This window comes from Corythoichthys intestinalis, chromosome 3 (assembly GCF_030265065.1).
Source record: "Corythoichthys intestinalis isolate RoL2023-P3 chromosome 3, ASM3026506v1, whole genome shotgun sequence".
NCBI lineage: Eukaryota > Metazoa > Chordata > Actinopteri > Syngnathiformes > Syngnathidae > Corythoichthys > Corythoichthys intestinalis.
This window is the reverse complement of record NC_080397.1, coordinates 51,782,628-51,800,006: the sequence shown is the minus strand read 5'-3', so window position 1 is coordinate 51,800,006 and position 17,379 is coordinate 51,782,628. Positions and strand designations below refer to the sequence as shown.

Below are 17,379 nucleotides of genomic sequence, written 5' to 3'. Positions count from 1 at the left end.
CCAGATGAATGCCCTGCTCACATATATTGGCCAAGATAGTTTTACTTAATCTCATGGGTTTTTAGTATGATTTCCAAAATGACAAAATTCATTTCTTGGAAGTTTCCATTTTATACTAAATTTATGGAAATGGACCTGAGAATTCTAAGACTTAGATGATAATTGAACTTGAAAAAATTCTATACATACTGTATAAAATGCTACACAAACTTGATGACTCTCCTTTCAACACACATAACTAGTAACGAAAGTTTAACCGTTGTTTTTGTTTTTATTTTATTTATTTATTTATTTTTTCAAATGAAAATTGTGTCCTTCACAAACATTTCCTTGTAATGAGTCTAGTGGAAAATAACCAGATAGATTCTTGCATAACCTGCTAATGAATATAAATGAGCAAGATGTTGTTTGACAACTCATAGATTAATGAATATAAATGCGCAAGATGTTGTTTGACAGGTTTTGTAAAAAGTGCAAGCTTTCCACAGCCATTTTATAACAGAGCCTCACAAATGGAAACATCAACTGATAACTCATGGTGAACATTTGAAAAAATAACCAATCCAAGGAGGTATATCATCCAAGAAGATTGAAAAAAGGTAATGCATCTTCTTTTTAAGATTCTATTTTTCAAATCTTTTCTAAGTATGCTTCAGTGACTTTAGAATAAGATATTTATGTCATACAGATGGGTGTCATATTGTATAAATAATTATTTTCCAGGTCTCAATATCGAACAGCCAATTAAATACATTAAAGGACGGGTTGAAACTGACTTTGCATATCCAAAACAAGAGATGGATGAACATCCACTTATGGTGACATTTTTTTCTCCAAATAGAGGTCACAAAGTCTTGTTGAAGAGCACTGATTTCAAAGAAGATTTTGTTTTTCAGGGACCCCGGCATGCTCAAATCCAGAAAAAGGTGAAACGCTTTGGCTCTGGGTCCGTAACAATGGATGTTTACATTGACAAAATGGCCTGCAAACCAGGTAAAACATAGAAATATATTTATGTGTCTGGATGTACAGTGTATCACAAAAGTGAGTACACTCCTTGCATTTCTGCAGATATTTAGGGATATCTTTTCATGGGACAACACTGACAAAATGAGACTTTGACACATTGAAAAGTAGTCTGCGCAGCTTATATAATAGAGTTAATTTATTTTCCCCTCAGAATAACTCAAAATATATCCATTAATATCAAAATCCCCTGGAAACAAAAGTTAGTACACCCCTTAGAAACGACTTACATCCCTAAATGTCCAAATTGAGTACTGCTTGTCATTTTTCCTCCAAAATATCATGCTGTATATATAAATATATAAATATCATGGAGTGCTGTCAGTATTGCTGCAGAGACTGAAGAGGTGGGGGGTCAGCCTATTAGTGCTCAGACCATACGCCGCACTCTACATCAAATTGGTGTGCATGGCTGTCACCCCAGGAGGAAGCCTCTTCTGAAGACGGTACACAAGAAACAGTTCGCAAACAGTTCGATGAAGACATGTCAACAAAGCACATGGATTACTGGAATGATGTCCTATGGTCTGATGAGACGGGCGGGCTTTCTTGTGTGCCGTCTTCAGAAGAGACTTCCTCCTGGGGTGACAGCCATGCACACCAATTTGATGTAGAGTGCGGCAGATGGTCTGAGCACTAACAGGCTGACCCCCCACCTCTTCAATCTCTGCAGCAATGCTGACAGAGCTCCTGTAGCGAGTCACATGACATTTTGGCGGAAAAATGACCAGCAGTACTCAATTTGGACATTTAAGGATGTACGTTTTTTCAAAGGGCTGTACTCACTTTTGTTGTCAGGGGTTTAGATATTAATGACTATATTTTGACTTATTTTGAGGGAAAATAAATTAACTCTATAATATAAGCTGCACACAGACTACTTTTCATTGTGTCGAAGTGTTGTTTTGTCAGTGTTGTCTCATGGAAAGATATACTTAAATATCTGCAGAAATGCGAGGGGTGTACTCACTTTTGTGATACACTGTATGTATGTATGTTAGTATGTATGTGTGTGGGGGGGAGGGGGTACTTGTGGGTGTGTATATATTTATGAATTGTTACCAATCTGCACTTTTGGTAAAGAAGTGCTCTCAACTCCGAACCATGGTAGCGAGTGGACCAGCCATTCTTGTGGCTTGTTTGTCTGTCCTTCGTCCGGTTCTTCCTTTGAGTGGATGGCGAAGTGTTTAAAAACACATGGAGGCGTCAGATGGTTTTTACTGTGAAGACTTTTATTAACAAAACAAAGCCAGTGAGGGACACTCAGCCACTTAACACGGCACTCTCGCGCAACATCCCTCACACCTGCTTCTAAGAACCGTGGATAAAGAGAGTTGCGACACTCCCTGAGGGATCCATTATACGATTTTACTTCTGGGTACTTCCGGGTGGTGGATCCTCGGGTAGTTCCAAACATCGCTTTGACGAGGGCGGACCCCATTCTGGCTGTCAAGTGTATTTGGAGGTAAGTTGATGAAAAAACGACCCCTTTTGAATTTTCAACATTCTGTATTCGCTTTATGATGTATTGTTGAGCTTTATTTGAATGTGCGTGGCGTAATTATACATACATTTTATCTTGGTTGACGAGCGATTTTCTCCTACTTTTTAAGCTGACTCTGCTAATTGGGAAGGTATCGCCAGGGATAAATTCATTAAGTCACTACCTCTTTTAAATGGTCAACTCTTTCAGAGGCCCTTTGTGACGTACACACTCATCTGTATTTGTGATTACAGTAATGGTAGACGACCGGCCTTCACGTGCTTATTAGCTCGATTTTGTAAGCTTTAAACTAAAGTATCACCCTCATGGAAGAGTCAATGCATGACAACCTATATTCTTTACACCAAAAATTTTTTTCTTTGATTGAAAACATCTTTTTTTTTTTTTTTTTTTTGATTGAAGCAACTTTTTGGGGAGATGATTTTTTTCTTTGATTGAAAATATATATTTTTTTTGATTGAAGCAACTTTTTGGGGGATTGAATGATTTAGACGCAAATGTCCTAATCATAATATGGCCCAAACACAAAAATGATTGCTTCAATCAAAGAAAACTTTTTCAATGAAAAATTAAGTGTTCAAATGCAAATTGCTCAATCTCAAATATTTTTTCGCATTCAAAAACTTTTTTCTATGATAGAAAAAAAATTTTTTTTTTTTTTGATTGAAGTGATTTTTCTTTTTGAAAATCTATATTTTTTTGAAGCAACTTATTTTATGATTGGTGAATAACAGTGAAAAATGTCCTAGCCAAAATGTGACCCAAACAAAAATCAACATTACTTCAATCAAAAAGTTGCTTCAATCCCCCCAAAAAACTTGACTTAAATAAAAAAAAAAAAATAAATAAAATGAAAATAGAAATTAATCAAACAAAAATAGCTTTCACATGCAGTTTTTTTAGTTTTTTGAGTTTCAAATTTATTTTTGCATTCAAACACATTTTTTTGATGAAGCGACTTTTTGGTCGAAAATATATATTTTAATTGAAGCAATTTTTTTTTTTGATCGAATAATAAAGACACAAATCTACCTCCATATGGCTCCACCCAGGGGTTACAATTTTTGACTCTGGTAACTACATTGGCACGACACCGGCGGGCGTACCAAATTCAATGGATGACGATCTTGGCAAAAAGTATTGCCTAAGCAGCCGGATTTAGAATTCCCCTCAAGAATGATTGGAAACATAAAACGCTCATTGTCAACTTATTATTATAAATATTCTTGTGAGTTAATTTTATTGCTGACACTGCGTTTTGGGGTCATCAACATATTGTGCCCCCCCTGCCCCAAAAGTCAAACTCCGCCTATGGGTAAAACTAAGTGTATAAAATCAGGAGGAAAATGTACACACACATATATATACAACAGCATGAGAAAGTATAACAGTAAAGAAAAGTATTGAATAGAATTTAAAAGTCGTGACCAAAAACCCAAATTTTTTGGGAAACAAGTGTTTCATATGTAAATGCGACAAACAAACTAGCTACTACCACTTAGAACTTAGGATACAAAATGTGTTATACATGGTGTTATCTTTAATATATTACTACAGATAGGTGAATCAAGGAAGTCTAGACATACTCTGGAAAAACAGTAGTTTTGAAAAACGAAAAACCTCAATCATCTTGCATTTCAATGTAAAAGTCGATTTCCCATGCTAATGCAAACACATACATGAAATTTTCCATCCACAACATGGGAAAGTTCCCTTCTGCATAAGTTTACATATTTGTCGCCTTACCATTCCAAATGTAAAACTGGCATTTACATATATGTTATAATGCAATGACATAATCAAACAAGTACTGTAAATTCCGGACCATTGAGCGCCCCGGATTACAAGCCTCACCCAGTACATTTTTAAAGGAAAAAGCATTTCGTACATACATAAGCCTCTCCTGCCTATAAGCCGCGTGTGCCCACATATTAAACTGAAATATTTATTAAGAAATACACAGTTTTCCAAGTTTAAATACCATATTTTAACAAATCGGGTTATGATACAGCGCATGACTTACAGGTAAGGGAGGTGCGGAAGAGCAAGAGACGTGCTGTCGTTGTTGTTGCGGGTGTGTCTGTGTGTGTGCGTCGGCTGCTAGAGGCAGCAGTCGTGTGTTGTTCGACGAGTTTCCAAAATAAAGAATTGCAACCTAACTTACGGGTTACTATTTGTCATCGTTACAATACCTTAACTTTTCTTTCCAAACAGCGCCAGCAACACGGCACTTAGCTGACTCCTCAAGCTCACTCCTTAGCGTGTCGTCCTCTTCATCACGCAGCAGACCGGCTTTTCGAAACCCGTTGGTGATGGTGGATTTTTTTTCACGCTGCTCCACGCTGTCAGACTTTTGCAAAAGTTGCTCTTCGCATACGACCACTTTTGTAAACGATCTGACACCGCTGGCCATCCAAGCCTTCAATTCAACTCGGCACATCATATCCATTTCTTCTAGCATGATGCGGGTATGCTAATTCTTGCCTGGCACGGCCAGACTGTTCTCCGTGTGTTTTTCAAACATGTTGAATAAACTCCGCTCTCCTCGTATGTTTACTTCCGCGCGCAAGTCCCTCGTCCCGCCCGTCGCTGATTGGTCCACTCCGCTGTCTGTTTGCTGTGGCTTGCGCCCCTCTGAAATTTTTATCCGCTTAATGGTGGCCAGACTCAATAGCTGGAACAGCGGTGAGTCTGGAGTACCAGGCTATGCTAATTCTACTAATGCACAAAGATGAGGGTCTGCTACTTTTATTCGTGCACAAAGCACAAACTTAAAATACGGGTAAGAGTGCCAACTAGCGTCTTCCTCGACACACATATTCCACGTGTCTTATGCTTGCATTTTATGCTCGAGCGCTCCTGGCGGTCGTTAGAAAAATTGATAAATTGGCCGCATCATTGCATACGCCGCAGGATTCAAAATGAGGGAAAAAAGTAACGGCTTGTAATCCGGAATTTACGGTACTTAGATACGTGAGTTTATCCATTTTCCTATAAATGTTGCAGTCACCGCTGTCAGTTCCATTGAAAACCATCACAGCGCTGCTTGTGCTTGGAACTACTCACGCCCAGCTCACGCCTACACGAACCACGTGACCACCCGCGGTGAGATCAGAGTGTCACAACTCTTTCTCCACCTTTCTGCTGCCTCTCGTTTGCTCACACCACTTCTTCTGCGCTATATTTGTAATGCCGGTCATATTGAAAAAGGACAGCAGCCCCTTAGGGATGCCTGTAGCAGTATGTATTGTACACTTACAGTATAGTTCCGTGTGTTGCTTTGTATTTGTGGGTTTCTTAAATAAGATAACTTGCTGAAAGAGTTGATGTTTTTTACTAACAGATCTTTAGTTACAGGAGAAGAGAGGCATCAATATTCACTGTACACTCGCAGGCTTTCCATCAGCTGTCTCGAGCTCGCTGTGTGAGCTCTGACTTCCGTGTGCTGTGAGCAGACATTACTAATCGAACATACAGATACGATTTGCTCATATCATCACACCATGTATTCGCATAACCATATGTCTAACCATTTCACATAGTTACATAACTATTTCCAATACTTACATAATCATTCACTTTTCACATAACATTGTGTTTGTCCACTGTCTGAACATTTGGGACCAGTATTGTTTTGTGTATAAATAATCTTGTCCAAGGTTAGGGACAGAGAATTCTCACCCCTGATATTAGTCTTGTAGTTTTCCGTTGTTTTTTATCTACAGGCTGGCGCTAGGCTGCCGCTTGTTACGACAAATATAAACTGTATGATCGCAAAGGTCGGGACAGATCTGCTCGAGGAGACTCGGGGACATTTGTCCTGGCCGGCCAGGTATGTATGTTTATGTTTAATAATTATGTTTAATGTTTTGTTTTGTGTTGTGTTTTATTTGTTGAGTTTAACGAGTTGTGTTGTGTTGTGTGCTGTGTTGTGTTATGTGTTGTGTTGTTTTACAGTGTTTTACAAAAGTGAGTACACCCCTCGCATTTCTGCAGATATTTAAGTACCCTAATTTTCGGACTATAAGCCGCTACTTTTTACCCTCATTTTGAATCCTGTGGCTTATAGTCCAGTGCGGCTTATTTGTTGATTTATTTGGGTTCATAGGTAACACTTTATTTGACAGCGGCATCATAAGACTGTCATAAGGACATCATAATTATGACATGACACTATCATGGGCAGTACTGAATGCTTATGACAGATGTCAATATGTGTCATGTGGCATATTATGTCACTAACTCCATTTATGTCCAGCTCAGATCTTTTACGTCCATTCAAAAGTGAGATAATTTGCTGGATGACACTAAGCGACATCTATTATAAGCATTCATTAATGCATATGACAGTGTCATGTCACAATTATGATGGTCTTATGACAGTCTTATAGCGTCACTGTCAAATAAAGTGTTACCAAATACCATAACTAGCAATTAATGAAACAACTGGAACAGTAACTGAAGAAATAATTAGCACAGAACATGATTGTTATTTACATCTGTAGCGCTGCAATGCATGTTAGGAGGAATGTTGGATGACAACAGTGTTGACAGCAGGTGGCAGCAGAGGTTGACTGTCTCCCCCAAGGTAGCAGTGATGGCCAAATGAAGCTTTTAGAAACAATAAAGCTTTGCAGCCAATTGGCTCAAAGCTTAATGGTGGTTCATTTGATCTTATGATGCCACTGTCAAATAAAGTGTTACCTTTTGGTGTAAATATCCCATAATACAATGAGGACAACTGCGGCTTATAGTCCAGTGCGTCTTATCTATGAACAAATGCAGTTTTCATGTCAAATTTGGTGGGTGGCGGCTTATAGTAAGGTGCGCCTTATAGTCCAGAAATTACGGTATATCTTTTCATGGGACAACTCTGACAAAATGACACTTTGAGCACTGTGTGCAGCTTATAAAATAGAGTTAATTTATTTATCCCTCAAAATAAGTCAAAATATAGCCATTAATGTCTAAACCCCTGGCAAGTGAGTACACACCCCTTTGGAAAAACGTACATCCCTAAATGACCAAATTGAGTACTGCTTGTCATTTTTCCGCCAAAATGTCATGTGACTCGTTACAGGAGTGCTGTCAGTATTGCTGCAGATTGAAGAGGTGGTGGGTCAGCCTGTTAGTGCTCAGACCAATACGCCGCACTCTACATCAAATTGGTGTGCATGGCTGTCACCCCAGGAGGAAGCCTCTTCTGAAGACGGTACACAAGAAAGCCCGCCCGTCTCATCAGACCATAGGACATGGTTCCAGTAATCCATGTGCTTTGTTGACATGTCTTCAGCAAACTGTTTGCGGGATTTCTTTTGTACCGTCTTCAAAAGAGGCTTCCTCCTGGGGTGACAGCCATGCACACTAATTTGATGTAGAGTGCGGCGTTTGGTCTAAGCACTAACAGGCTGACCCCCCCACCTCTTCAATCTCTGCAGCAATGCTGACAGCACTCCGGTAACGAGTCACATGACATTTTGGAGGGAAAATGACAAGCAGTACTCATTTCGGACATTTAGGGATGTACATAGTTTCTATGGGGTGTACTCACTTTTGTTGCCAGGGGTTTAGATATTAATGGCTAAATTTTGAGTTATTTTGAGGGGAAAATGAATTAACTCTATTACATAAGCTGCACACATCATTTTGTCAGTGTTGTCCCATGAAAAGATATAATTAAATATCTGCAGAAAAATGCGAGGGTTGTACTCACTTTTGTGATACACTGTATTTGTTATGTGTTGTGCTGTTTTATGTGTTGTTTTATGTATCTATATATATTGTAGATATATATTTCCATTTATTCACTTGAACATACTGTATATCTGTTCATTTCACAGCGTTGCACATAATCACTGTGTTCTCATAACTGTGTGTTTATCTACAGTACTGCTTGACTTCTTCCATTGTTTTATCCAGCTAGGGGCTGGCACTAGGCTGCGGCCTGTTTTCTTTCACTGTGTAGACGGCAGATATAAACTGTATGAATTTTAAGGGCAAGGCACTTTTTCGGGGGGGCATCTCGTGGTGCTGGGGCAGATGTTTCCTGGTCGACCAGCTTTTAATTACTCTTTCCTTAATAACTGTGTATATCTTATTTGATTATTGCTTTCTTTTTGTTCCTGAATTGTGTTGCCATCTCCTGTTCGTTAAGAGAATAAAAGAGAATGAAAGAACCTGTAAAAAGAAAAACTATTTATCACTATTTATCATTTGTCCTTTTTGTCCTCCTGTAGGTGAGGGTCTTCAAGTCACAGTACAAATAAACAACCGGTCAACGTTTGCAGTGATGGTCAACTACATATTGCAGAGAGAGCAAAGTCGTATTTGCCCCAACGGCAAGACTACGGGCGTATTTCCTCTCCTTAAGATGAATGCCAAGCCTGTTCGCAGCCACAGCAAAGAGACTATCACCAAAGTGATCACCATCCCGAGAGGAATACCTCCCACCATCTCATTTGGGTCACCCATCGGAATTCTTTACAAGTTGAAGGTAAATAAGTTTAGACAATAGTAGGAGTGGGAACCTCTTGGTACTTCACGATACTATTTGCGATACAAAGCTCATCATTCTGGGATACTCTACAAAAAACTAATAAACAGAAAAACAAGCTTCTGCTGTGAATTGTAATAAGTTTATCACTAGCAGACGTCCAATCCATTTGAACTGGGAGGGTCCCATCCCTCCCACTTAAAATGGATTGAACGTATATGGCCGTCCGTTGCGGCCAATGCCAGGCAATGAGTAATTTACGGCCATATAAGGTCATTTACCTGTTGATTTTCAGTTACTTCCTGTAAGCCTGTCGCAATATGCAATAATTCCATTTATCACACGATAAATAAAAATGAAGGCGGTAATTTTTCCGCTGCGATTTATCGCCTCGCGTGCACGTGCGTGCTCGCGTGCGGCAGACGTGCTGTTTAAAGTTCGGATTCCTTGTTACCAACTACGAAAAATGACTCTTCGTTCCAGGTCCGGCAAAAAATAGCCCCGGAGCCAATCGTTCCCATTATATTCTATTGTTCAATGTTTACCGGCCGCGTCAGTGCTCCGGATTGACTGCGGACCATCTCCGGCGTGCCGGTGTTGTTGACGTGTGGGCGCTCCCATCAGGGGTGGCCTTTCACGCGGGGCGGCTATTTTTCGGCACAACACCGGATATTTACAACGAAGTCCGCCAAAACATTGTTACTGACTTGGCTGCTAAAAACAACCTCGCTTTGACAACTGACAGCTGACATGATGAACATTGAGTGGCAAATTAAGAGCGCTGTGCTTCAAACTCGTCCTGTGTATGAAAGTCGATTGTCATATGCTGGTGTTGTGCAGTAATGAGCAGACGTGACTGTGGCGTTTGCTAACTTTTTCATGGGCGCACACACTAGATATCATGAAATAGCAAACTAGATGTGCTGCGTCCCGTGCCATTGGCTACGTGAGCCCAGAGTTATTATGGAACACGTAGTCCATATACGAATATGATATATGAATTATAAACCACCATGACTGAATGGAAGTTAAGAAGGCCAAATCAATCCATACCAGTGACTATAGATAAGGCTGCAATTATTGTTAATTCAGTACGTGACACAGATGGATTCGGATGTCTTGCTCATGTAGTAAACCTAGCTGTTAAGAGAGCTGTAGCAATCAACAGTGTGCCCCGCCTCACTTTACAAACAGTAAAGATTGCTCTCAGCACTTTTATTCAAAATGTTTTCAGATCAGTAAAAAGTAAACACATAAATATTATGCACTAAAATGCATGTTTATATGATGGCAATTATATTTTTGCTCATTAGCCAAAAAAAAAAAAAAAAAACGAAACAAAACAAAAAATACTTTTTTTTTTTCAGAGCATTAAATGTATTTAATCTAAGGCTGTCAAACGATAAAAAATTTTAATCGAGTTAATTACAGCTTAAAAATTAATTAATCGTAATTAATCGCAATTAATCGCAATTCAAAACATCTCTAAAATTCTGTAAATTATTGTTGGAATGGAAAGATAAGACACACGACGGATATATACATACAACATACTGTACATAAGTACTGTATTTGTTAATTGTAAAAATAAATCCACAAATGACATTATTAACATTCTTTCTGTTAAAGTGATCCACCGATAGAAAGACTTGTAGTTCTTAAAAGATAATTGTTATAGTTACAAGTTATAGTAGTTTTATATTAAAACCTCTGTTCATGTTTTCGTTTTAATAAAATTTGTAAAATTTTCAATCAAAAGTAGAGTTAATATAATAATGATAAAAATAACAATAATAAAAATAGAGTGAAAAGTTTTACGTGTATTTTGCATAGCTATTTTGATATGGAATGCCAGTTCATTTTGCATTGTCGTTTAACTGTGTGTCAGAATAGGGCCTCATTACTATAGACTGAAGTGCTTTTCTTTTTGTGAACATTATTTTTTTGGGAGAGATAGGAATATTATTTTTGTTGTGCTTATCTTACCCAAAATACAACAAGAGACACATAATTGCCACTAAAAGAAAGAAAACTTACCGAAATATGTGTGCAGCACAAATAGCAATTTGCATTGCATTGTGAATACAGCATGAACGTCTTACAACTACTAATTCTCCCACGTTTAGAAGAAATAACATGAGTATGGAACGGCGCTGCCCCCAAGCGGCCGGTGGCATTCTCTTCACCCCTAATGTCCATAAACGGCCTCATTGTAATCTGTTCGAGGCAATGTGCAAGCGGGTCATTTACTGCATGCGTTAATTGCGTCACCATGATTAATTTCAAAAAATTAATTAACGCCCGTTAACGCGATAATTTTGACTGCCCTAATTTTTTTTTTTTTAAACCTGTCCTGTTCAGCTGTTTGACACAGAGAATGGAAGTCTAAGTGCCAGGATTCTGAACAGTTTTAATGTTTCACATTGAGAGTCTGACATACTCCCATTGTGATCATTCAAAATACCTTTTTATTATGACAAAGCAGCGAACAGGAAGGGATTATGGGGGGACAGAAGAAAAATACAAGAGAAGAAAGAAAAGAAACACATACACAAACAACAACAAGAAATACATTGAACATCTAAACTAGTTACTAATATGCTGGTGCTATCGTCAGCGAGATGTATTTCCGGTTTACACCATGTGGGGGCCTATTGACTATTGACTGCCCTAATTTAATCAGATCGAAAATCGTGTCCCCCGTATCGAAAATTGTATCGAACTGTGACTTAACTGTATCGTTGCATCCCTATGGAACGCCATAGCAGAAGTTATGAGGGGAAAACTTTTCATTTGCCTAATTGCTTAAGTTATTAAATGCAATTTTATCTTTTTTTCTTGAAAAACACATTTTATTTATTCTGTGTTTCTGTGCGGTATTAATATTGTTGTCTTTTACTTAAGCGGCATTGTCGATTGTTTTTAGTTGTGATTTCTTAAAAAGTATTTTTTAATTTAAGAGTAAATATTTAAATGGATGTACATGATCTATTAATATATTCTGTATTCTTAATGTTTTATTGTAAATTGTTTTTTTAAAAAATTGGGGGGGGCGCAATAATATCGCATATCGCAATAATTTATGAGATAAATTATCGCACACAAAAATTTGTTATCGCGACAGGCCTAACTTCCTGTTGGTTTTGAGGTATTTTATGGGTCACTTGCTGTTTATTTTGCGTTACAGAACAGGAAGTGACCTCGGAATCACCCAAATGAATACCGTAATTTCCCGAATATAACGCGCACTTTTTTTCCCAAAATTTACTCCCAAAATCATGGGTGCGCGTTATTCACGAGTACAGGGACGGAGACCGAAAAAATTCATCATGATTCATGTTCCTTTGTAAGCATCGACCAGCACAATATTACCTAATCCGAACAATAGTGATATAATAATCAAGTTTCATGTGGTAAATAATTATTTCATGATATTTTTCACATCTAACAAGTTAAAATGTTTTTTTGTACTATTCGTTTATTATTTACCGGTACATTTTTCTTACCTTATCGTTGCAACATGCCGGCACATGGCGATGTTGTCTTGAAGAGAACGTAACGGCGATCCGTTTCGTATAAATGTTGACCGTGTGGCGAGCTAGGACAGGAGTCTGAGGAAGAGTGTCGTACCACTGAGCCAAGCCGCGTTGTTTTATTTACATCGAAACTCACGAAGTAACAACGTACAGTGGGGCAAATAAGTATTTATTCAACCACTAATTGTGCAAATTCTCCCACTTGAAAATATTAGAAAGGCCTGTAATTGTCAACATGGTTAAACCTCAACCATGAGAGACATAATGTGAAGAAGAAAAAAAACTGAAAATCCCATTGTTTGATTTTTAAATAATCTATTTGCAAATCATGGTGGAAAATAAGTATCTGGTCAATACCAAAAGTTCATATCAATACTTTGTTATGTACCCTTTGTTGGCAATAACGGAGGCCAAACATTTTCTGTAACTCTTCACAAGCTTTTCACACACTGTTGTTGGTATTTTGGCCCATTCCTCCATGCAGTTCTCCTCTAGATCAGTGATGTTTTGGGGCTGTCGTTGGGCAACACGGACTTTCAACTCCCTCCGCAGATTTTCTATGGGGTTGAGACCTGGAGACTGGCTAGGTCACTCCAGGACCTTGAAATGCTTCTTACGAAGCAACTCCTTTGTTGCCCTGGCTGTGTGTTTGGGATCATTATCATGCTGAAAGACCCAGCCACGTCTCATCTTCAATGACCTTGCTGATGGAAGGAGATTTTCACTCAAAATCTCTTGATACACTGCCCCAGGGCTGGCCCAGCCTATACGCAGACTATGCAGCTGCTTAGGGCCCCTGACCACTAGGTGGCCCCCAATCTGGCAATTGTTTAATTTATATTCTATTTTGTTTACTACAGTTTGCTTTATTTGACTTTTGTGAGTTTTGATACTTGATTACAAGCTTAAAAAAAATAAAAGTTCTTCCTTAACTTCTTTCTTTCCTCTTTTAGAAAAAGGTTTGGTGCTATCTACTGTATGAACTGACATTCATTTGGGGTGAGAAGTTTGAAGTATGCAGTGCAACAAAATCTGATTAATATACAAAATATGGACGTATGGGTTGGATTGCATGTATGGGTTTCACAGTACACTGTGACGAAATGGTGGGCCAAAAATATGGGCCCCTTTGCATTATTTTGCTTAGGGCCCCAAAATGGCCCTGCACGACCCTATTCATTCTTTCCTTTACACAGACCAGTCGTCTTGGTCCCTTTGCAGAAAAGCAGCCCTAAAGCATGATGTTTCCACCCCCATGCTTTACAGTGGGTATGGTGCAATTCAGTATTCTTTTCCTCCAAACAAGAGAACCTGTTTTTCAACCAAAAAGTTCTATTTTGGTTTCATCTGACCATAACACATTCTCCCAGTCCTCTTCTGGATCATCCAAATGCTCTCTAGCGAACCGCAAACGGGCCTGGACGTGTACTTTCTTCAGCAGGGGGACACGTCTGGCAGTGCAGGATTTGAGTCCCTGGCAGCGCATTGTGTTACCGATAGTAGCCTTTGTTACTGTGGTCCCAGCTCTCTGTAGGTCATTCACTAGGTCCCCCGTGTGGTTCTGGGATTTTTGCTCACCGTTCTTGTTATCATTTTGACGCCACGGGGTGAGGAGGGAGTTGAAAGTCAGTGTTGCCCAACGACAGCCCAAAATATCACTGCTCTAGAGGAGATCTGCATGGAAGAATGGGCCAAAATACCAGCAAACAGTGTGTGAAAAGCTTGTGAAGAGTTACAGAAAATGTTTGGCCTCCGTTATTGCCAACAATGGGTACATAACAAAGTATTGAGATGAACTTTTGGTATAGACCAAATACTTATTTTCCACCATGATTTGCAAATAAATTCTTTAAAAATCAAACAATGTGATTTTCTTTTTTTTTTTCCACATTCTGTGTCTCATGGTTGAGGTTTACCCATGTTGACAATTACAGGCCTCTCTAATCTTTTCAAGTGGGAGAACGTGCACAATTAGTGGTTGACTAAATACTTATTTGCCCCACTGTACATCTTGCACGCAAATCGCGGGACATTTGTTTACTTCCGGCTGTTCCCTTAACTAAACTCTTCCCCCCGGGAACTACGCAACTTGCCTACATTAGTACCGCTGGTGAAGTCTGTTAAAACTCGCTACAACTTCTTACTTTGTCAAAAAATTATTATCGTATACTGTGAGCAATTTTACCACATAAAATTAATAATCTATTTTTTAGAAAAAATATTTGACAAAAGGATTAAAAAATGCTGCAACCGCTTACTTTATAAAAGTTCGAGACACGAGACTGTTTTATTGGTGCTAAAATTAGGGTGCGCTTTATACACGGGTACAAGAATTTTCCCTAGATTTTACAGGTAAAGTTGGGGTGCGCGTTATACACAGGTGCGCGTTATATTCGGGAAATTACGGTAGGCAGTGACTCAAACTCAACAGGAAATGACCTGTAAATGAACAGCAAGTGACCTGTAAATGCCACGAAAATCAGACCAAATGACTGTGAATGCTCTGGTTTTGAATGAACAAACGTTCCCAGTCTAAATGGATTTGGCGTCGAGCACCGTCAATGGCAGCCTTTTTTTTTTTAGGGTTTTTTTTTTTTTTTTTTTTTTTTAAATTGACAACTTTTTAAAACAATATCTCGATTCTTGACAGGAGCATATCGATAACCTTTTGGGATACAAAGTATCACGATATATCACCATTTCGATATTTTGTCACACCCCTAGACAATAGCCCATTACACTGTTAGATTTTTGTACTTTTTACTGTTGACATTCTTTTAGGACGAGGTGTTTTTACAAACAAATGTAGGTCAGCAAGTACACAACAAATAAAATGGTCATGTTTTTTTTTAATCTGACAAATTGTTACAGGACAAATCAATAATGACGGCAATGAATCTTTGGAACAACATTTCAGAATATTTCATTTAAAATTAAACCCCTTGTGTGGCTTTCCCCAACTTTTAAAGGGAAAATTCTATAAAAAATTCAACTTACCTTTTATAGTATATGACTTTTTTCCCCATTCCAATCAAGTTCACCATGAATGCAGGAAGTGGGGGGACAAAAAACAAACTTTTGTATTAATTTTTTTCATGTCCTTTTAACAGGTCTGTCTGGATATCAGTGGGTCAAGCTTCATGTACCTTCAAATGCCAATAATTGTCCTATCTAACAGTCGATATTCTGGCAAACAACAACATCAACAACAGTTACTGGATGACTTAATTTGTGTAGTTGCTGAATATCCAAACCAGCAAAGTCAGAGGCCTGGAAAACGACCGCCAAAACCACGATCTATAGACGTCCCTGTTAACTACTAAGCCAGGGGTGTCGAAACTTTTTGCAAATCGGCCAGATTTGGCGTGGTAAAAATGTGGGGGGCCGACCTTGGCTGACGTCGTTTACGTAGAACAATATATTTAAAATTTCGCTCGCCATTCAGTGTGTCACATTTGCTTTATTATTTTTTAATGAATAATTTCAAGAATTTCGCAACTAGCCTTTGTGGCGTTCTCTTTCGCCTCTCGGGCTCTTGCAAAATACTACTGCTGTGAAATCAAACTAGCTTCAAGTTGCTTCAATTTCTCGCTGCGTATCTTTCCTGTAATCTTGTCGTACATGTCGGCGTGTCTTGTTTGGTAATATCGCCTCACATTGAAATCTTTAAAAACAGCGACTGTCTCTTTACAAATGAGGCAAGACACAGTTGTTGCGTATTTTAGTGAAGAAATACTCCAATTTCCACCTCATGTTTTTTTTCTCATGGAACCTGCAGATGCATGTGTTGACTTGCATCCATCATTTTTTTTTTTTTTTTTTCAAAAAGAAACGTCAAAATTCTTAATTAGTCTCAAAATCTTTAAATTTTAGGTGTATCAAATGTGATACATTTGGCAATAAAGGGTTAAAGTGCTGCTGACTTTTAGTGGGTAAATGAGGAGCAGCATTTCGTGTGTAAGCTACTTGAAATGCTGGTTGCAGTACTGCTGACCAATTTATTAAGTCTGTGTGTGGGCCAGACGTTATTGATTTTATGACAGAGGCCGGGGGCTGGATGAAATTTGACCACGGGCCGCATTTGGCCCCAGGGCCAGACTTTGGACATGCCTGTACTAAGCCAATGAAAAAGGGAAACTATTGGTTTTGGCGTGCAACGAATTCACATGATGCCAGGAAAATTAGTCTGATCTTATTTATAAGACAAAGCTAAACTTCCAAAATTGCTCATAGGTGGCAATAGGTTGATTCACTTACAGTAAGTACATACAAGCTAACAAACTGCACACTATGTTTGCAAAGTCTATATATATACTGTGTATATATATATATATGTATATATATATACAGCATACACGTATATATTTATGTGACTATTTATGTAAACATATTTATATTTTTAATTATGTGTTGGGGGGGGTTTACGAATTAAATGCACTAACAATGAAAGTTTATATTGAAATTATATTAGGTAAAGAAATACACAAACGCTACTGTACCAAATATTAACAAGTCTAATGTGCTATTGTATTTTTTAATACTGTATATACACTGTACATAATGCATTTTGCATCGTGCTCTGATATAATAAAAATCATCATCATCATTTGTTATGTTTCATTACTAATAATGAATGTGTAATATGAGTGCCTAAGCCCCAAACACAGCATGGAGTAAGAGCACCATCGTTTGTCAAAATTACTTTACTACAAATGCAACTGGCTGAATTGAGGCTGTAGCTACTAGGGTTACCTTGGTGAATGTGACACCTCCAGGCTTGATCACATGACCACCGGTAACACATAGAAGACCGTTTTACG

The 17,379-nt window shown here is 38.4% G+C and overlaps 1 protein-coding gene across 2 annotated transcripts; it reads left to right on the top strand.

Moving 5' to 3' along the window:
- The first annotated feature begins 450 nt into the window (after positions 1–450).
- On the top strand, positions 451–17,149 carry LOC130912823 (uncharacterized). Of its 2 annotated transcripts, XR_009062648.1 has the most exons (6): positions 451–599; positions 724–818; positions 897–993; positions 6,256–6,362; positions 8,767–9,023; positions 15,670–17,149. XR_009062648.1 is itself a non-coding variant. In XM_057830891.1 (2 exons), the coding sequence occupies exons 1-2, from the start codon at positions 8,514–8,516 to the stop codon at positions 15,880–15,882; spliced, it is 723 nt and encodes a 240-aa protein (XP_057686874.1). In that variant the 5' UTR covers positions 8,269–8,513; the 3' UTR covers positions 15,883–17,149. The 2 variants fall into 2 exon arrangements, 1 of the variants encoding a protein (XP_057686874.1); XM_057830891.1 differs by lacking the exons at positions 451–599; positions 724–818; positions 897–993; positions 6,256–6,362 and having other exon boundaries at positions 8,269–9,023.
- Positions 17,150–17,379: the final 230 nt, after the last annotated feature.

Excerpts from the sequence above, each read along its gene's own strand:
- LOC130912823 (XM_057830891.1), top strand. The coding sequence starts at position 8,514 with ATGAATTTTAAGGGCAAGGCACTTTTTCGGGGGGGCATCTCGTGGTGC. Across the intron at positions 9,024-15,669 it reads GAATTCTTTACAAGTTGAAG|GTCTGTCTGGATATCAGTGG; the intron begins GTAAATAAGTTT and ends TCCTTTTAACAG.